The following is a 23209-nucleotide window of genomic DNA, read 5'->3' as shown; positions in this document are numbered from 1 at the left end:
GCGGCACTAGCCACTTACCATCAGGTGGACTGCATGCTCGTCTGCTACTCCTATATTATAAAAAAGGTAGGTATATGAAGTTTGTTACAGATGTTCATGAGCGGCAGTAACCACTTACCTACAGATGACCTGCATGCTCTTATGTTCGTTGAATGCAATAACAAAATATAGGACAATAATGCATGAGGCAGGTATATCCTATGTTTGTAATGTTTGAACAAATACCACTTGTTTCAATTTTGGTATGTGATGTTTTGACCTTATCGCAAACACTTGGCTCCTATCAGTTTCACATCTTTTGTGCTATGTAGGTAAGTATGTTTTGTTGTCTACTGCTTTTGTAAAACAACAAAAGCTCAAATTTCAAAATAGATGAGGCTTAGATAACACGCTAAATGTATGATATTTCAAATAAAGCCTACATTGTATAGACATAGTCATAAGGACGGTTAAAGAACGATAAACAATTACGTCACATTTTGGCGTAGAGCTGGTTATGTAGTCATTTGTTACCCTTTTATTTTTGTCAAAAGTCTAATAAATACTTTTTAATATGTTACAAAGATGCAAATTACCCAAATTATATAATTATACCTATAAAAGACTAGAATACAAGAACTACTAGACTACAAGAATTTTCTTTGAATCTCACCGCCTGTTTGTTATAAATGGTCATTTTGAAGATAATCTATTGGTAACGATGGCTTATGTTAATCTCATAGTAATTTTGCATTCGATACATTTTGTTTTATCCCTGTTATTGTCGTTATTATTAATTTGAGTTTAATTGAATCTACATAACTATCAGTATTAATAGCATTGTAATAATCTTTAAAGTCAAACACACTACGTATGTACAGTACCAACATAATCTATCTGCTTTTTTAACTATTTTTCTATAGCAAAGGTGTTCACATAAAATATTATGTTTATTTCAATATTTATATTTTACCGAATAGCTATATAGTTTGTCACCGGTTTATTTAAAAGTTAAATTATTTATACAATGGCATACGTTATTACGAATTATATTCATTTGCATGTTAATCTGTTTCCCTATCTCTGAAAAGATCTGTACATCGTATGTTTATTGCTCAGACTCATTGCAAAAAAACGTGATGTTGTGGAAGTTCAAATGACAGCGGAAGTTGGAACATCGTCATTGAAATCAAAGTTAAAAGAAAAAACCGGCCAAGTGTGAGTCGGATTAGCACACCGTAAGTTACATCAAAAATAAATTAATAACTGCAACGGCGGAAAGGAATAGGTTTGTAATAGTAAATTAAGTTTCTTTGTTATTAAACTACGTCTAGTTCTCACATTTTTACTTTCCTTGTACTACAAGAATTTGTTTTTTGTCAAATATAATGATTGTAGATCATCGGAAAGTACTCCATAGGTGTAGATTTTCTTATGAAATCGGACAATATGCTATATAAGCCGTATTCGATCGCGGTGAGAGGGACAGTAGACCTGAGTATACTTGATAACTCTATGCGTTCTTGAGGAAAAGATTCTTGACAGACAGACAGACATCAAAATGATTCTATAAGAATTATATTTACCTTTTGAGGTGCGGAACCCTAAAAATGTACTTATTTAATTATAACGATATATATTTACATAATTTAGGCATCCACTAGGTATATAAAATTAATGTAGGTATGCGGGGATTAACATTATGTATTTCTTCTAAATAGTGCTACTGTTGTGTTATTTTCCACTATTTAAATCTTTTTACGTATATAGCGGATATATATTCCACAAAACCCAATATTTATCTAGTCAATACGATCAATGACAAATACAATATTGATGATTATACATACTATGTACATGTATTTCGTAGAGATGGAAAAAATAGATACTTGACCTAAATTAATTAGAGGTAGTTTTAAGAAACAAAAAAATACTATAACTAATTCAAGCTTGTTAAAAGACAGTTGTGACACTAGAGATTACACGTGGAATAGCTCTCCTTATTAATATAATATAAAATGGGGAATTCTATCCCTGTTTTTAGAACTAATTTAGCTAGTAATTTATATACCTAGATCATATTTTATAAATATTTCATTTAAAACTATGACATAAATTATTCAAAATATCAATACGTTGTGTTGAAATGTGTTTATATAGAACTATTTAGTACGTTTTACTTTTCTTGATAATTCACACGTGTTTACACACAGATTGTCTTTCGACGTACGCATATCTTACTAAAGGCAGACTAAAAATTACGTGCAATACGTTGGAATTTGGAATGCTACAGTTGCATTGTTTGTTATGGTGCGCTGATAACATATTTCTAATTAAAATAATTGGTTGAATTCTGTAAAAGTCAACATATCCGATCACTGTATTAATAGCTAACTTTGGTACCATACTTGTAATCTATGAAACTTGGAATTCATCACGGATAGAAATAGATGATTGTACCTATGTTATGACATGATGGTGTATTCACCGAAAAATATGTAAGTACCTACCTCCCCCTTTTTCAAAGTCTTTTTGCTACATATTTATTACTCGTAATACATTACTATACCAACAACCCTCATAATATCTGTCACCACTTTCGGTGACATGAGACACTGCGCTGTTTTCTGCGAAATTATTCTTTCAAATAACTTTGGTTCTTAATTTTTTGAGTGTATTGTTCTAATGGGTATGGGTTATTAAATAAGCAACGTCAAACGTTCTTATTTTTTATTTTATAGAATAAGATTAATCGTGTGAATCTTGAATTAAGAATACCATCCATGGAATTGTACTGTGACAAGTCATATGACAACTTGATTCATACTATCGCACAAGAGAATTAAACTTATGATTCCCAAATTACCTGACGTCAACAAGATGATCCATCGTCATTGTTCTTTCGAGGGCACTTATGGTATTTCCAGAATAAATTAACTAGTGGCACTTTTTGTAATGGAATGGGTGGAAATTTTAATATGACTGGCGTCCTTCGTTTATGGTAGAGTATTGTTATATACCCTAAATAAAACCAGTTCTCTTTTTGGTTCATCATTGATGTGTTGCTGTCAACTTCATGAAAAATAATTTGGAAGAAATGTTAACAGTAGATTAGTTATATACGTCCTTTGTCTTACCAGACACTTCAAAACGGAACATAGCTTTACATCGATGTTATAAGTCAGAAATAAGTGTAGTTCCTCGCAGTAGCGCTCTGAAAGCGAACAAGTTAAGTTAGATAAGTTCAACGATCTTTTAATTTTTTCCGAAAACAAAATCAATTCTAGCGTCTCATCCAATAGAATTTAAATATACTTATGTATTGCCTAAATATCTTACTTTATGTATAAGACTAATAAGTATAATTAAGTTATGGGTATTATTTAATTTCAATGTTTACCTAAAACCTAAAAATAATATTTGTTTTACAAAAATCTGATTTTGCACTTGAATAACACGGTTGACTTCTCTTTGACATTTGTTTGTATATGCTTGTCTTAAATAATTTTGTATGAACGTATGAATTATTTTTAAAATTTGCAGCGATTACAAATTACAATACTCGATTTGTTACGGTTAGGCGTTTGCGAAATAACCGAATGATATCTTCGGTCGACCTTCGACTCAAATGTTTTGTGCAGTCTTATTTCAGACACAGTATTTCCGTTATAATGTCAAAGCACTGCCTAGATTCAAGAGACAGCTAAAATACCTATCATTACCTCATAATTTGAAGCAATCTATAATTGGTAGTATTTTAAAATTATGTTGTCAAAATCGATTTTGCGTACAGATATTAGGTATAGTCCGCGCCAAACTGCTAGTCCGTTCTGAATATAGAAACGAGTCGCGTCGTAGCACATTGTAGATATTAGACGAAGACAGCGCGGGACCCTTCCCGGCACCCGTCCGCTGCCCGCTCTCGCCCTCGCCCGTCTCGTACATAGCTGCGTTAGTATACTCTTACCTTGCTACGAAATGTGCTTGTAGTTGTGCGCAAATAACTTAAGAGCGGACTGGCAGTTTGGCGCGGTCTATACATGTCTGTGGTTTTGCGGGATTTTTAGCCATCTGTACCTTTAATATGAGTTTTTACAAAAATGACTGTTCTTGTATTTGTTTACGTATTTCCCATACATTTCCAATCAGTTCCGAAGCAGACCGCTAGGGGCAAATACGTAAACGAATACAAAAACAGTAATTTTGTAAAAACGTAAAAACTCATACTAAGGGTACTGGATAGATCTGTTTCGAAAATTGTAGAGTTATTCAAATTTCTTCACATGAGATTCCACTAATTGACAATACTTATTTACAATACTTACATACAATTGAATAACAGGTTGATTACAGGATTTATTACTTTATCATGTTAGTATAAATAATAATTATATTATTATATTTTAAGTGCATACATGTATTCGTGATGAATTTTGAATTATTGATGTAAATTACACTTAAATGATGCGATTATGCATTTTTATTCCTTATACACTCATAATAATATATAATCAACTACAAAAAAGCTGTGACTAAGAAGTTAGTATGAATCGTAATTTATAAGAAAAAGATAATGGTAATGGAAAAATGTGCATTTTTTCAAAGAGTAATGTTTTATATTACCTTATATGTTCGAAAAAGCTCTATCGATGAACATAAAACATTATGAATCGCTAGTACAATAATCCTTTTTTACATGTAGGCGGTTCGCGCAATAATGTTTCCTTTTACGGTATTGGTACTACACTTATTAGTTATGTATTTACAAAATAAACATAACATATCTATGTATATATATTTTTAAGCCCCATTGTGGCGAAGTTGACAATGGCACATGAAGTTAGCATTAAAGTATGTATGTGGCGGAAAAGGTCATACTTGCCGTGAGGAAACGGCGGGTATCATTACTTTTACCCGTAATGACCGAAGACTTGGTAAGGACTAAATATACCCTAACTTAAAACGTATTGTCATACTTGAAGCTTATCATCTACTAGGTTTTATTCGCTACATCGCTCCCGCGTATTTGAATATTTGATTGCAAATATAGGTATACGAAGTATTTTCTTCATAGATTTAAAAAAAAAAGTTTCATTTAATCTTTTTATTTATTTACACCTGTCGAAGTAAGATTATCTGTTACTAAAGTAACTATACTAATGCCTACGTAGAGAGCATCATTTAATGGAAGTATTTCAAATTTGCTCTCACGTTTGTATGTTTATTCCAGTTCGTCAATGAAAATAGTTTTAGTATAAAATGCTATAAGTATCACTTTTTACCTGACTGCACAAGATAATGTTTTCGAATGCATATATGTATCTGATTTTTGGCAGGCTCTACAGCTTAAACAGTTGGGCGGATTTTAACATACGTGGTGTTCAATGGTTTTTTTCCGGGGCACCAGGATGAAGAACGAGATCTCGTCCGAAAAGGAACGTATGGCACGTTATATGTAGTCTTGATCAATTAATTCCATAGTACTTCTAGAGATGTTTTATTCGAATATTAATATGCAGAAATAGTGGAATAATCCGTTATTTATGTGCAAACAGCTTGCAACTTTAAAGGTGAATTGATATTTATTATCAGTAGTAACCTTAGACCGCGACAACCGTGTTAAATTGCAAGAATGCAAAGATTTTCTTGGTCTTATACCTTACCGATGGTCTCAAGAAAAGTTGAAAAAAAAATCTGACTATGGACTGGCATTATTACTTTTACCGTAGTTACGTACACTCAGTTTCATCACAAGCATATAATAAAAACAAAAACAGATTATGTAATATCAGGATAAACAAAAATAAGAGGAAGTGGAAATCCGGATACGTCTCATAAATCCTAAGTGCAGTCATCAAAGCGCCAACAATTTGGCCGTTCGTGACATTGCAGTTAATATTTCGGTTAGCTCACAGGAAATCTAGATTACCGTACCTAAAAAGTAGTACAAGTAGCGATCGCGTGGAAAATAAAGTTGAGAGCGTCGGATATACCTACCCACGTAAGGAACAAGTTTAGCTTAAAAACTTAAAATTATCGTTTTAAGCGATTACTTAGTAAGTTCGTTCATAAATGAAATAATTACTTTCAACCATTTTTCAACCAACCAAAAAGGAGGAATAAAACAATAATCACTATAAATAAAACAAACCACTTTCTTGTACTTTATTTGTGAAAAATATCTTCAGTTTATTAGACCTTCACGACTGATTAGTCTTCCGCCCGTGACAATGTCAGCGTGTATGAGGTAAAACGAGCGTAGCAAAATACTTTAAGTTCATGGGAAAAACTATACAAAATGATTATAAAAATAGCTAATACCAGTTGGACAAAGACATATAAGTACTCGTAATATACAGTAACTTGTTGTTCCAGTATTTATCAATTTTCCTCCTACCATCAGCCGTCGCACTTGAACGGCATGTGAGTACAATCAATTAGTTGATTATCCATGAATGTAAAATAATTAATTTGATAATACGATGTAGACAGCTGTTTTGCATAAAATATGCTCCTGTAAGGCTGCGAGGCAGTCGTCTCGATCGGCGCCGCTTGTCTTACCGATAGTCATCAATTCTGACTGATGATAAGTTCTCAGCAAACTCTAATATAGGGTTTCGATTCTTTAACCTTAAATACGGGATAAAACTTTTATAGTTAAATCTAATGATATGGTAATTACCTATATGATGTTATCAAAAATAGTCTTTTTTATAATATAGGAGTAGCAGACGAGCATGCAGTCCACCTGATGGTAAGTGGCTACTGCCGTCCATGGACATCTGTAATCAATACCAGATAGGAATAGATATACCTACCTGAGGTCGGCCACAGATGCGCCGCTACCCCTGAGGACTGTAACTTACCACACCCCACACAAAACGGAACACAGCAGCACCTAACACTGCTTTTATTAGGCAGAAATAGGTGTGGCGGTGGTGCCGCCGCACCACAAGTCAAACCACAAAGGGTTCTACCACATTCAGTCATGGGATATCTTATTCTCTTTACGTAGTCTATAACTTTATACATAGGTCATAGATCAGTAATGACATCGGTAGATAATTGTGTCAGTAATCATCGAAATAAGCCTGTTATTAGAAGGATCCTAAAAATTTAATGATCTTATAAAATCGTTTCTTAGGGCGAAAAATAGAAATGACCTGTCCTACCAAAGTCTTGGTATTTCTAGGAACTTGTCCCCAGTGCACGACGAGGGCCGACACACCAGTTTTACCACAAAGTACATATGGTTTATAAATAAACAGAAATAAGTAGGAGCCGTCTGCTCCTCACTCATTATGACTAATCGTTCTGTGACTTAACAATTCGTAATAACGGGAAGGTCATTTCCGCGTCGTTAAAACTAAATATTTCTTACAAATTTAGTCTTTTAATTTGTTTTTATTTTTCTCTTGGTTCAAAACAGAGTTATGTAAATAGTATGTTTACTTTTTGGGGTGCTTGGTGAGCTTTTCAGATAAAAAGGTATTAGGTACATAGATAGATATATACCTGTAGGTATATTTAAAATAATTCAAGTTAAAACGAGATAAAAAATCTAAATATAAAATTTAGCAGACTGGTGTGAATCACCAGTGTAAAATACTGAAAATATGTAATAGCCGTAACACTTATCGCTCTAAAAGTCAACCTAAACCCATCCATGGTACTTTAATGAGCTGAATGATGATGTACGAGTCTTGTAATAACTGTCATTATCAATTTTATATAAACATAAATGTAGGCATTCATTCGCGGAAATCCATACTGTAACATTAAGGATAAAAATATTACGACACTTCTTTCCCCTTTTTATAGTTATTTTTTCCGTCAGTACTTACCTACTATTAGCTGCGAAATAGTTTTGCTCCAAATTTTATATTATCACTGATATACTTAATTAATTAACTTAATTAAGTAGATATAACTCAAAAGTACAAAATACGAGTACAAAATGACGTGATTTGACTCTCCTGCCAAATTATTTAAAAAATATTAAATGATTCCAAAATTCTACTATGGCGGACGTAAAAAATACCGTAGAACTAAAAATATATTGTTTGGTGTTAAAGAAAAAATATGAAATACAAATTACTGTTTTTGTTGCCGATAAAATGTTCGCCCCAACTACGGAAGTACGTATGGTTTCGGAACCGTATTCGCCACGCACACAATAAATAATCACGAGTAAATAAAAACGAATTCCAATCTTGGAATGTATAAAAATGAAAGAATATAATTATCATATATTATACAAATCATACAATGTCAAGGCCATTGACCGCTGACCTCGGTAAACTTGTTGCAGCATAGGTAAGTAGGTATAGGTACATTTTCCTACAAAGTTGTTTATGCCAAATTTACCCATTTAACATAATATATAATAACATTTTTTTTTTAATTATTTTTGGACATCATTACCTCCCCTGCACTTCGTAAGATATCCTGTGCAATCAATTTGAAATTCAAAGTAGTGGTTCTCTTAGTACCTAAACGTAGATACGTAAGGAATTACGCAGGATACTAGGTAAATGAGCCAGAACAAAATATTTGGTTAAAATATTTTAACGTGTGACACGTAAAAATATGTTAATAATATTTATTACTGTTAGTATTTACAAGTTGTTATAAAATACTTATTCTCAAGTATGTTTATTAATGAATATTATAAATGAATAAATACTAATATTATAAGAGAAATAATTACAAAAGTAATTGCTTAACGATGCTGTCAACAAATATACTCATTGTATTATATACAACCGATCTTTAGATAAAGATGTATATTCAAAGATAATTAGTAATTATTCCAGTCAATAAGTATTTACTTTAACATAACGATGTAAAACAATTTAATTATGTATATTAGGTTACTCATCAACATTACTTATAGTCAATGTAAATGACATACACGTAAATCAAACGTTGGTAGCAAATTTTCCATCTTATTCATAGTGGAAAAGTTATAATAGTTGTAAGTACGAAAACATTATGGCATTTTTTTATATTGGATTAAAACTAAAGAGGATGTGTTCTGTAAAAACAGTACCTACCCATAATTAGTTACTATGTTAGTTTATTGTGGTGATTAAGGAATTTTGGATACACATAATTGAAGATTCTACATCTAATTAATAACTAATCTCTAGATCTAATATTAACTAATCTAATCTTATTATTGAAAACCCTTGCGAAAAAGAAAGTTACAGTAAACAAATAGTTTTGGCTATATTTCAATTGGTAACTTTAAAAAAACATCTATAAATATTATTATAAATATTTAAATGTTACTTATATATATTTAAAAGGTACCTTTTAAATAATTCTGTTCACACGTGGGATTTAATATGGAATACACAATAACATCACTGAATAAAGAAAATCAAACTGCCAACTGAGTACCCGCCTATAACAACAAATTCATTATTTTCAAAGAGAAACCGTTATTCATTTGAAGATTTCGACCCTTTTACGTCTACATTCACAGGTGCAAGATTACGGCCATAACTGATAAATTAATCGCTCTAAAACCAGAACCAGTCTTTATTGTGTGTGCATAGAATCTCTATGTGTCATTGACTTTTCGGGATGTTCATGGAAAGGTGTGCACACATGCAGACTACTTGTTCTCAGTTCTGGTTGAACGGATACGAACCTGTCCTAGTCTTATACGACATTCTTAATGTGATGAATATAAGAATATAAAATTAAAATATTCTTAATAACTTTGATAAGGGAATTGATTATTTTAGAACGTCAATAAACTACCGTTTTCTAAAGATTTTTCGTTTTGGAGAACAAGCTAAATACAGTTTTCATAAATCACATACAATAAATCATCATTTAATATACTAATATGCATCATTTATGTCACTTCTCAATCTATAAATCAAATACAAACAAAATTTTATTTTTATAGGTACAATGTTCTGGTCTTTGTACTAAAATTTTATCAAACATTTTTTCTTGTATAGGAAATGAAATTCTAGATATTTATAATGAAATGTGTTGTCCTAAGACGTGACCATGTGATTTATAGCTATTTGTTAACTGTTAACAGTAATGCAACTTATAAGTACTAAATAAACTTAACTCGAGTGGTGTAAATATTTTGTAATTTAACCTACCTAGTTAGATTCTGTTCATTTTGTAATGTTTGCGCAACTGTAAAATAAGTTTCGCTTAACATATTTAGTCCAAAATAATTTAAAGGCTTAGGTAATTTCAAGGTTAATACAGATTTTATTTTCACGTAAACTCTAATAAATCTCAATCGTAAAGTAAACCTAATTCCCCTATTTGTCTTATTAATTAAATTTTGATTTGCGTCCATAGCAGCTACTTACACAATTAATACAAATGTCTGTGCGGTCATCGATCACCAGTCAAGGTCGGGAGATGAGACGGACGTACACGAAATATCTATAAAAGTGATTGTCACACAATCAGACACGCAACCACACGTTAAATAGGAATGTAATTAACTGCCGTTGAAGTTGCTACACGGTTAATTAGATTTTTTGTTGTCGCTGAGAAAAATATTGTACCCACTATGTATCATGGTATTTTGAAGATTCAAGGTATATTTCATATAAAATACCAGATAAATTCAAGTTACATAGCTTGTATTTTAGTCACAAGCACTATTTTAAGTTGTTGATGTAAAAGCGTATCCATTAGAAATATAGCATCAGCAAGTCAAGTAATATTTTCTGCAAAAATATTTTACCGGGTTTTACCTGTGGTTAAAAGCGATAAATACTATTTTAGTCTTAATAATATTTTATTAATAAACATCAAATAATATATATTCTACTAAAATAATACTGTACATCTATCATGTCATTAGACGCATCGTATCATTAGACGCACTCTAATATGCAGTGAAACGCATAAGTAATAAAACGTGAAATATTCAGAATTTACATAAATTTATCATGATATTTATAGTGGCTCATAGAAATAACATTTTCATACAGACAACATACGGTGCCACCATATCACGATAAAGTCCAGAAAGGATGCTGCGGAGATACTTACTTAATTACGCTAGTTCACATAAGTACTACGTAGAAACTGGGCTATTAAAACTGATATCGGCAATTCTCCCATAACTCGTGCATATGCGGTTATGTTAGCCGATAAAAGATAACTTTGCCAACGGACCTGAGATAAGACAAACGTGCATAATTAAGACTCATAAAACTGTTTTTTTACTTGTTATGTATGCGTAATGGTAACAACAAGCGACCCCATTAAAGTTAATGCAAAAGTTTTATTGTTTAATGGTACTATTAGATATGTTCTCTGATTATTCAAAGTATGTGAAGGACTGAACGTTTAAAATATATTTTACTTATATACAGTTATGAAATAAAATTAGGTACAAATTTTAGGTATTGCTAGAAAAATTTAAGGAAAAACAAAAATAAAATTAAGAGTCTAGTGCTTATGTTAAGCTTCTGACTATGCATAAAAGTTTGTGTTGTATTGTTATTTTAAGGTTTAGCTTTAATATATATTAGTTAAATTCGATATTGTTTCAATCTAAAATGAAAATATCTCTACAATCCTAAGAAAAAATGCTGTTACAAAATTAATCTTACAAGGTTATATAGGTTTAGATCTTTACTTAAACATCCTGCCATTTGGAATTCCGTTATATTTCCGTTAGGTTAGTAAGGTGAACGATTATGGACAGACTTCGTTAGTTTCTAAACAATAAACATAAACAACATAACAGTTGCCTTCATAGTATGAATTATTAGTCGTAAATTGGCTCACAGTAATCTTCAAGCTGAACTGTCATTTATTTACTAAAAGCACAGACTATTTCCTTCTTCAAACATGTTTATCTACCGTAAAATGAGTATCTTGTGTACCAAGCAATGTATGTAATGTGTATAACTTATTTTATTTCCGTTAATTATTGAAATTTACGATTATGCTGAAAGTAATGAGTGAATAAAAGATAAAATAAAGTTTCCTAATCTACCCATGATACCTACTTTTATAAGTTTTACTATGTTAGTATAAATTCATCCTATGTTTTAAAAAAAACCCTCTTATGGCACGTCTCACATTTTTTTGGGATTATGTATTCCTAAAAAATAATACACGTTAATTAAATAATTGACCTTTAAATTTTACGGACAAGATTATGTTGTATTGTGAATTTAATTATTTTGTTGCCTTTTTACTAACATTGCCTTGAAGACGAATGCAATGAGGTAAAACTATGCCAACCTTCGTCCTGTCTATTTAAAATATGATAAGATCCGGTAATTTGTTTACGCATAGGTTTATACTACCGACAACCTTAAATAGGAAATCTTCACATATTATACTAATAATACTAATGCTTAACATAAAGTATTAAATGATGTGTAGGAAATGTAATCTCCACTTTGTGTTGTGTCTAGTATCAAATTCCGCGATTTCGTCTGGTTATTGATGTCATTATAATTAGTATATGATTATATAAAATTGAAGATTAAATATGTCGAAATTTGTTAAAAAGTTACATTCATAAATAAATCATTCACTGACAAAATTTTAAGATCTTTGAAATAACGACTCTATTTTAGACTCATATTCATATTATCGGTTCATAACATTGTAATTCAAGTAATTCCTTCAACATTAAAAACGGCATAAAATAATAATTTATAGTGAAATTGACTACAATTTTTGTTATTTTTGTATATTTTGTATATGTTATTTACAATGTTTATTATATGTTAGGACAATTGTTTCATCTACATGCTGCGGCTCCCAGCTTCACCTACCCGTATCTCCTACCACGTTGCTGCGTACTAGACATTTGCACTTTATTGTAAGGGTATCTATCTTGGAACTGCCTTTGTTGAGATTTTCACGAAAAGATAATACACATTGTAACTTTTACCTTGGTAGTACCGGGTGGAGGCACCAAAGTATAATCGCTAGCGGAATCAGAAGCATTAAGCACATAAAATATTAATGCTCTAATAATTCTTATTGCCATTGGAAAGTTCTACTTCATTGGTATTATAAAACAATACAATAATAAACCACAATATTTTAAATGCATGCCGGGTTTGAATACACCATGACATACACCATTCTCTTGGCAGCAGGTAGCAAAAGTAATGGAATACTTATAACCTAAGCTCACTTCTTATTCACAAATGCGGCCGAATCGTGACCAGTTCAAAATGTAAACATTCATTGTAGCATTGGTCACTTTGATAAAGATAAGAATTGATTAGTAGTCAGAGCGCTAATTCTAACGGTTCCTTGTTCTTAATTTATCTGTACTTACCGTGACAGCGGCTGTGAGCTAAGTGCCCACTTGTAAGCCAAACTGCCATTGAAGTACATCCAGTGTGTACCTAAGTAGGCGGCAAAAACGTATAAATTGCAGATTTTATTGTTCTGGGACAAAAAATATAATGAGGTAGAAAAATTTCACATCACATTTCCGATTGTTTGCATAAAATGACCGCAAACAAAAAAGCTTCCATTCATTAAAGTATTATCTAAACTATATATACTTGTACTAACCGGCGTCCCAGACAGAATCGTGCTAGATTCAAATGTTTTTGCTTTAAATTCACTATGGATAGATGAGCGGCGTACGTGAGATGGTTTCACCTCTTTTTGTACATATTTACGGGTTTATTTTAATGTGTTAAACTAACTACCATCACAATCTTTGCGAACCATTACCCCGCCCTCGCGTTAAGGTGCATTTATCTCGATGAACTCACAATCGTTAAAACGTGCTGTAAATTCCAAGTGTGCAATTAAGGGGCAGGCTCCCTATTTTTAGCCTGACGAGTAAAGTTGGACTTTTTTCTCCGCTCGGCCAAAGCTGGCAGACGGGTTGCGGAGTCTTGTCCTGTATGACATGCATGCATGACGCAAAACCAACCCGGCGTTTTAAACGTATCAGATAAACGACAGGAGTAAGAAATCTCTCTAAGAAATTACGATGATATCGCATATATATTGAGTCTATACTTTATTTGATGTGCCATGTTGGTTATATACTGAGCGTTTTTAAACAGCGCGTTCGTACCGCCACATGTGCATTTAAAATGCATTAAGGGTGCTTCACACATTAGTATGTGTACTGCGACTGTACAAGCCTGTATGAGTGTAAATTAAATCGCCCGTATGCGTGTGTGCAGGTGATTAAGTTGGGTGCTTATGTTTATTTTATTTCGTGCGCGGATGGCCAATGTTGTGAATCTTATTACATCGTATATAACTGCACATAATATATGTCTGATGTAGCGGTGTCGTACCTTAGGGTGCCACATTATCAAGGATTTATATCTAGCCCATTATTTAAGTACTGAATTGATGATGCTACTTTAAATTTCCTTCTGCAAATTACGAAATATCTGATTCTCTTATTGGATAATTGCGTGTGAATAAACTGTGACCGACTTATTAACCTTTTTTGATTTATAACATTTTCTGTGCATTTAAATAGGTATTATAATTATAATGCGCAGTTTACATAATTATGGCATATGTAATTATGACATGTTTGTGTATGTATAAGATATATTGCTCAATATACATTATGTAAAATACAAATTATGAAAAAAATATTTATACAACCACTACAAACTGCCCTTAGCCACCGATAAGGTTTAATGTCCTCCGAAGAACGGAAATGCTCGTTAAAGCCTATAGAACAAAGAACTGATAACATACCTTCTGATATTTTTGGAATCTTGTTCGGTTATCAATACCTATCTATACTATATTTTAGGCACGTTATATTTAAGGCACGAAAACCAATAGTTCTCGGAAAGACACATTTTGGTATATTTATTTCAAATGGAATAAATTAAGAGAAGGTTCATAACACAGTATATCTCCCGGTACATTTTAACTGAGGTTTGATGTTACTATGAAGTTAATTGATAATATATTTTAAACAATACATGAAAATATATATGCATGTATAATTTGTATTGGTTTAATTTCAGTTTCCAGCGCCTGCTATAGGAGCAACAGCAATAAACGAGCTAAAATACAACGAAGATAATAACTCATCCGCTACAAAAGAACATCTTGCGACTGACAAGTAAATATGCATTTCAATTACTTACCAATATCCAAGACATCGATATGCCTACACCGCCTGTAAAAAGTGATTTGTCCCACTCATTGTTGATTAAGGTTTACTTCTAGAAAAGCAATTATTTATATATAAACCATGGTTTGCATATTATAAACACTACTATATTTCATATATGCAAAATGCCGTACGTGGCATTGAAAAGTATTTCTATTTATGTACCTAGTTATTTATATGAATTTAATCTAAGTATTTATGTGTTATTAGAAATAAATGGTGTTTTTAATATGTTATCTCAAATATTTTCCTTTTAGTTCTAATTAGGTCGGTGCCTAGAAATCCTTCTAAGACAATTAACTTTATTAAACATTTTTATTAAAAACCCCATTGGTTTCCGTTATTGAAGTGCAACGAAGATGAATTTTATTAATAATCTACGCAAATTATTATTTAAATAATTCGTTCAATAAATATTCGCGAAGGGAAAAATGTAAATAAAATTAAGAGAAGAATCTTTTATATCGCCACTCCTGAACTAATTCTTCATTTTTCAGTGAGCATGGTGGAGCACGCAGTGGCCAGCCTAGACCTGGCACTTTACCAGAATGTGCGAGTGAATTGTCGAATGCGGCCCGTTCCTTGCTAAACCGCTTATTGGATACAGATCCTAAAGTGCGAATGAAGAATATTCGGCAGCTACAACAGACCGCGTTTTATATGGGGTTTAACTTCGAACATGTCAAAGCTAAGAAGGTAATTTACTATGCTCCCTATAGGTTCATACTCTTAATAAACACATAACACATAATACAACGCAAAGTAACATAACATAATTAATAAAAAACTAGAACCACTTACTTATGGATGCGAATAGAAGTAAAAAGAAATAAACACATCAATAAACGATTCAAGATTAAAATAACTCGATGCTATCAAAAAGATCTCACTGAGAAGGAAAAAATGTTATTTATTTTCGTAATTTTAAATAAAAAGCTGGAATATAGTTTACCTAATGTTAATTGGTGGCTATTACATCTGTAAGCAACTTCTAAGTACTTTAAGGGCCGTATTAATAAACCGATCTCAAGTTTGAGATCTAACTCAAGTGCGATCTTAAGTTCGTTATCGTATTAATAAACAAAACTTAAGTGTCTAACATTAAACGCGCTCTCACTTGAGATCTGTCATCGCATTCGCTAATTAATAAATCAAACTCACTCTCAAGTAGCCTCTTGAGATGCGTTCTGAGATGGTATTAGCTGAGTGTAGTCGGACCTTGACTTGAGACGACATTTACGTATAGCCGCGAAATGGATTTCGAAAATATTTTCGACGAAGTCGATTATTACGATTATTATGAATGATTACGATAATATTGATGATAGCTTTAGTTCTCGGTTACCGAAAATTTATTTAAGGGACGCTCAAAATCCTTTTTAAATGCCTATAAATAAATTTCAAAAAAGGTATAGATTCTATTTACACTTCTCTTTCACAGTATCACTAATTTTTATATTAATTTATATCTTGATTCAACTTCATAATTTAGCTATTAGGATTTAAATTTTTATGTTGTATTTTTTTAATTGAATGGATTTTTTTTAATTAATTGTAATGAAATTATTTCATTTTTTATTCTTTCTCACGTTTTATCCAGGATTGGTTGATTTAATTAAGATTGCAATTGTAATTAATATATTTTTTTTATAATATAAGAGTAGCAGACGAGCATGCAGTCCACCTGATGGTAAGTGGCTACTGCCGCCCATGGACATCTGTAATCAACCCCAGATAGGTTTAAATATTCCTACCTGCGGTCGGGCACAGATGCGCCGCTACCCCTGAGAACTAAGCTGGAACGCCTCGAAAAAGTCTGTCTCCCTTACCACACCCTTCAAACAGGAACACAGCGCCTAACACCGCTGTTATTAGGTAGACATAGGGGTGGCGGTGGTGCCGCCTGAGTCGAACCACAAAGGGTTCTACCACCTTCAAAATATATTTAAACTCTTAGAGTATACTTCTGTAATGTATTTTTTTGTATATCTTATTATTCAATACATACAAAGTTTAACTAAATGTGTAAGGTAAGGCTGGTATGTGTCAAAAATAATACAAATATAATTTTATAAACAATATATTACACAAAACTGTTTCTAGTATTACAATTATAAAAAATAGTTCCTTTTCAAAGTAGATTTAAATTTTAAATTACTCAGCTTTACCTGAAAGAGAAAAACCAGAAATGCTTTATAATATAACCTAATTATATAAAATAGGAAACTTATTAAATTCTATTATTCCAAATGTAGCTTTAATTCATAATATAGTTCTAAAAAAAATAAAATGAAATTCCTTATAATATAATCTTTTATATTAAATAGGAGATTTATTATTACTTAAAATGTAACTCTAAATTATAATACCAAATATAGGTTTTAAAATATATACCTATTGAATCTTCTCTGTTTTTATTGAAAATAATAATAATGTTATAAGTAAATTACAGCTAATACCTAATAAAATCAAAAGCTTTTCTTTTTTTTCTAACATTGAGGCAGCAGGCGGATGCAAAGAAAGTGAACAGGGTGGAGTGCTAGGCTTGATTATAACTTTCTCCTTTTCTTGTGTATCATTAGGCGCGGCATAACAGTCATTTCTAAATTAAAAAATAATATTAGTAATGCAGTCAGAAATATTACTAATTATTGTATAACATTAACTAACGCATAGCTAAGATATGTAGATATGTAGATGCAGTACTTCAAATAGTTAGATATGTAGAGTAACTTTTAAAACATTTTAAATACATACCTGATACAGTGTCGGAATCATCATCAGCACTAACAAGGAGCCCTGGAGTCAGCTACGATACATCTGGATTCATTTCTGCGTCACTGGTAGAAGGGCCGCCTCCATTTGACAATGTTTTCACATTGTTGTTGCTTTAGGTCATCCACAACCGCAATAGTTGTTTACTCGTATCCTACAACATTATCATAAATATAAAATCATGCCATTTTTATCAAATACAAGTCATTTGTATATGTTGTTTCTGTAGTATTTGTATTGTAAGTTTCTGTTCATTCTAAATTAATAATATAAGAGAGTATAGCAGCTCTGTAAGAAAGTTAACCTATACTACAGGTTTTTTACCCAATTTAGGCAGCTGACGATACTGAATTAAAATAAACGATTATTATAAAGACTACTCTGAGAAGATTGCAATTGTACTGATGCTTCATGAAATAAAGAATTTTTATTATTTGGTTTAAGGTTATTGATAAACATGAAAAATAGATGAGTACTTACTTGACGGGGTATGTGGGAGCTGGCATTATATTCACTAGCAATTTTATACCATGCAGAGTTCTTCTGTTGCGAATAATATCCGTCAATTTTAATACACTCCACTACACTATTATATGAAAACGTTGTTTCCACTTCCCTGAATATGTGTTTCTTATTCATTTCCATAATAAAACAGTCCAACTAATGTAAATACAGCTAAATAATTCGCACTTCACAACCAACTCATAACAAATAACAATGGAATAAAAGTAAACAAACTAATGACGCGACGCGTTTTGTTCACAGTAACAGTGTCTGAAATCGAACTCGTAATACTTTTTTCCGAAAAATATTGCACGTGAAATCATTTACTTTTTATTTAGTATACGATTTAAACAGGATTTGTCATTTTTATAAATATATTTAATGAGATATTTCACTACATTAAACATTTTATTGCATTAGCAAAGGAGCGGAACCGAAACGCTGCATGACGTGATTGTAATGTTCTACTCTCATTCATTCATAGCTGTCATTTTAAAAAATATTTTTAATCTGTTCTACTGTTTCGAATGAGATGCTTCTCTTGAGACGGTATCAAATGATACGCACTTGATACTCATTTATTAATTAGCGACGCTCTCAAGTCGCTGATCGCAACTTAAGAGCGACTCAGTTGATACGAACTTAAGATTGATATTGAGATCCATCTATTAATACGGCCCTAAGAATCCGTTGCCATTGCCAATTTTTCTTTGCACAATATGTGGATACGTATGTACGTATCCACATATTGTGCAAAGAAAAATGAGTAATGTTACTCACACTCAGTGTTTTGTTAAAAAAATCGAGATAATTCTGCTTTATTTCAACTTTTTCTAAGCTGTGTGGATTGTGAAACATTTAAAAATTATCTTAGGCAATAAATAACTTGTTATTTTTTCTTCACAGATGTCACCCAAAACCATATTTGAACGACATTTTCCAGACTACAAAGAACCTAATCTGCCTACTGCAAATGAACAAGAATTCGCATCATTCGATCACGAATTTCTTCCATTATAATGTTACGTAATTGTTTTTTAGTATTTTCTTTAGCAACTAGAACTGATTATTTAGTTATAGTTTGGTCTAATAAAGGCTGTAATCTAAAATGGTAGTATTTCTATTTGTTTCTCATTCGTTATCTATAATTTGGTAGCGAAAACTATAATATAAAGGCGGTATTGCATTACAATCTCTATTGAACCAAGCTGAACGTTATTGTTTAATAATAAGATAATGTTTCAGGTGCCATTGTTTTAACTTATAATAATAAGTAATAACCAATGAAGTTAATCGGAATGAATAGCATCAAGCATTTTAACGGGTAAAATTACCAAAAAAATGTAGTCGCCATGTTTATTTTGTTTCTTTGTTTTTTCAACCGATGTGCTTTATTATAGTTTGGCAACTATGATTATGGTCGAATTTCGACCAATAGGCTCGATAATAGGCTAATACTAATTTAGATAATACTAGTTTTAATTACGCAGCTTACAAAGCTTAGCTTAAAATATCATGCATTTAGCATAGATTAGTAAAGATTACTCACTCCTAACAAGAAAATGTACCCAGTTTTGAGAATTGAAATAGTTGCGTAAAAAAGTTTTGCGACTTCTCCGTGCTAAAATGTCCCTAAAATATTTGAAATAATTATTAATTTATTATGTAAATTACGCAGTTTTAGTTATTTATTCGTAAATTTTCTCTAAAAATGTTTTTATTTGTCAAGAATTCAAAAAAAGAACTTACTAATAAGCCGTTTGTGGCTTCATTCAATTTCAAGGCGGCGAAGTATCTTTACTAATCTATGGCATTTAGTATAATATTTTAACGGACTTATTTGTATTCCAAATGTTATATGATTATTATAGTATGCTTAATTATGGTGATCTGATATTGGGCTTGGATACCCATTTTGACTTCTCAGTGTTATTCGAATCCTTTGTTTATAGTTTGTTATACAAAAATACTGCAAAATATATATATTTTTTACTTGTAACAAAATAACATGTGGCAGTGATGTTGGTAACATTCCATTATTATAATATTTTGTTTAATTGAAATTACGGTCATCTATAATTATAACTATAATATTAATAGGTAATTAGGTAATACTTAAAAAATAAATAAATTAATTTTATTGTATGACATGATAATTGATCATTGTATTATTTAATTGTAGATATTACATTTAAATAAATAAATTGATTACAACAAAGACTATATTTATTCCTATTAAATTAACGCGCTTACTTATACTTCCTAATACACACTACACACTAATAGCACACACTCTAATATAATATCACTCTAAAATAAATTAATGTTAGAATTTAAATAAATAGCATCTCTCTGGGTAAACTATGTTCCTCATAGTGTCTCAATCCCCAAATAATAAACAAATGGATTAAAAGTATAATATTGTTTGCTAATCGCCGAAATACTAAAACTAATATCTGCTTTTTCTATAGTAAAAACCAAGTGCCTGATTACGTACTTAAGTATTAATTACTTATATTATGCACTTACCTACTTCATGTATTATTTGCTTCGTAATTAATGGGTTAAACATTATTTTTACGATTTTATAATAATAAATATTGAGAAACTAGTGAAATAAAACATGAAATTAGTGAAATAAAACCGAAGATAGTAACTGTGAAGCTACTGAAAGAATTTAAATTCCCGCCAAAAACATTTACCTTATCTGTGCTAGCTTTCTAACTATATAACGCAGCCTATTCATGGGCTATCAAAACACGCAGTAATCTTATAGAATAAAAAAACACATACGATATAAATATTATGTCTTATAATTTACATAAGTATTTTAATAGTGAAAAATAGTATAAGTTTAATAGTAAAAAATACTATTAAAGAAAACGAAATATTTAAAAACAAAGTGTCTATGGTTGAAGAACCATGAAGCATAGACATATATCGATATTGATTTTCGGTGACGTTTGTCAAAATTGAGTTGATAATAGTTTGACAAGAAATTGGATTGGATTTGTTCGTACAAATTTTCCGCATTACTGAAAAATGGCTTCAATCATGCAGCGGGCCGCCACCTTATACTTGAGGAACCAAATGCGCGCTATGTCTTCACATTCTGCCACCGCTGGAGGACACGGAGGTTAGTCTGTTTAGATGTCAATTATGTAATTACATAACCTGGATTGTCTTATCAATAGTGTTGCTACAAAGTTTCTCTGTCCAGGTGGCCACAAGCTGTGGAAGAACCTGTCGTTCTTCGTGGCGTTCCCAGCAGTGGGCTTGGGTATGCTGAATGCGTACCTAGCTCACCAGGAGGGGGGCCACGAGCGCCCAGAGTTCATCGCTTATGACTACCTGCGTATCCGCACCAAGGTAAAGGATAGCAATACATGCTAGTGTTATAAATATTAATACTTTATGTCTATTTACTAATAACCTGCATTGCACCATGGTCAAGTATCAACCATGTAAATGTTTCCTCATTGTATCAACATTCAAGCGGTCAACAATAAAAAGATATAGATACTTTTTATGAATGTTAAAATCCTGATGTTCTGACTCTCAAATGTAATCTTAGATACCATTTTTTTAATGTCTTAAATCTTACCAAATATTCACTATTTTTTTGGTATTCATATAACTCATTAATTTAGAGATTGGATATGGGCTACCTATTAAAAGTTTTTACCCATATTTTCAGCTGTTAAGGAAGACATGGGCCATATATCTACAACGAATTGGCAATAACTTGTATCTCAATTTTTTACGAAAAAGCGATTTTTGCATATTCGGACTTAAAATGACGTATCACAGGGCGTCCTGAAGACACCAGGTCCTTGGTTCAAAATTGAGCAAAATATTAAAATGTGGCAATACGTTCTGTCTTTTTAAAGTAGTGTTTCTTCTTATTTAAAGTAGCGTTTCTCCTTATGTAAAGTAGCATTTTTTGAGTTACGAGTTATTGCCAATTTGTCGTCGATGTAGTACAATTTATGTAGTTGCAATGGTGTAGTAAAAGAGGAAGACAGCGTACAATATAATTATGCCGCTGATGGTCCGTGTCTATTACAGAAGATATAAACATTTTCTTGCATATTGTATAGCTTGATGTCTCATCTGCCTCATCTGTCTCATGGCCCTTGTCTGACACATTAAATGTCTGTATAGTAACGGGACCAGAAACATGCCACCCTGAACATAAGTAAAATTTTGCCCTTTAGGAAATAAGTTGCCAAAAAATATTATAAATTACAATTTGTAAATTAAAAATTGTAATTTTTTGCCATAATTTACACATTTAATTTTAAAACGACTTGGTACACCTTATTGTTATTTATGAGTTTTTCGTCCAGTGGTTGAAATTCAAAGATGATTATAAATTTTACAATGTCTTTAAGAATAAAACTTATGCTAACCAACAACTTCAAATTGGCATATTCTGTACATTGCATGTATTGGAGGTTTCTCATAAATATTTTATTTATTATTTTTCAGCGCTTCCCATGGGGTGATGGACAGAAATCGCTCTTCCACAACCCTCATGTCAACGCCCTGCCAACAGGCTTCGAAGATCACTAGTATCGCCTTAATTTTAGTTCAATGCGCTGTATTTAGAAAACAAATTTTGTTTATTATAAGTGATTAAAAACTACGAACTTATCTTTTGTTTAAGTGGGTAGTTACTACCTACTGTTACTGAATAAATAATACCAGTTTTCAATTAGAAAGGATATAGAAGCACAAATAAATAACGGCTTTCTAAGAGGTTATGTGATTTTATTTTTATATTCTAAAGCAATAAATATATTTCAAAGA

At 31.5% G+C, this 23209-nt stretch overlaps 2 protein-coding genes and 1 long non-coding RNA gene across 3 annotated transcripts in view; 2 read left to right on the top strand and 1 right to left on the bottom strand.

Annotated features, from left to right (window-relative positions):
• S6KL (ribosomal protein S6 kinase like) overlaps positions 1 to 19912 on the top strand; it is a 76819-nt gene extending 56907 nt beyond the window's left edge. The window contains exons 8-10 of the mRNA XM_073093238.1: positions 14970 to 15067; positions 15616 to 15814; positions 19304 to 19912. Of these exons, the coding sequence (XP_072949339.1) occupies positions 14970 to 15067; positions 15616 to 15814; positions 19304 to 19417 (411 nt within the window). The 3' untranslated portion in view covers positions 19418 to 19912. The remainder of the gene's footprint in view (positions 1 to 14969; positions 15068 to 15615; positions 15815 to 19303) is intronic.
• LOC140757496 (uncharacterized) lies at positions 17183 to 18926 on the bottom strand. Its single transcript, XR_012103989.1, has 4 exons — positions 18374 to 18926; positions 17876 to 18047; positions 17578 to 17720; positions 17183 to 17286 (listed from the first exon to the last, which is right to left on the bottom strand). It is a non-coding gene; the product is annotated as an uncharacterized LOC140757496 (long non-coding RNA).
• A 1431-nt stretch (positions 19913 to 21343) lies between the features above and the next one.
• Positions 21344 to 23049, top strand: LOC140757493 (cytochrome c oxidase subunit 6A1, mitochondrial). The gene is made up of 3 exons (XM_073093237.1): positions 21344 to 21533; positions 21618 to 21766; positions 22889 to 23049. Exons 1-3 carry the CDS (start codon positions 21440 to 21442, stop codon positions 22970 to 22972), a joined length of 327 nt encoding a protein of 108 aa, XP_072949338.1. The 5' UTR covers positions 21344 to 21439; the 3' UTR covers positions 22973 to 23049.
• Positions 23050 to 23209: the final 160 nt, after the last annotated feature.

The sequence above is a fragment of the Epargyreus clarus genome, unplaced genomic scaffold (assembly GCF_041222505.1).
Source record: "Epargyreus clarus isolate Ecla_fem2 unplaced genomic scaffold, WU_Ecla_fem_2.2 ptg000004l, whole genome shotgun sequence".
Taxonomy (NCBI): Eukaryota; Metazoa; Arthropoda; class Insecta; order Lepidoptera; family Hesperiidae; genus Epargyreus; species Epargyreus clarus.
The sequence above is the reverse complement of the archived record's forward strand: the minus strand, read 5'-3'. Positions and strand labels throughout refer to the sequence as shown.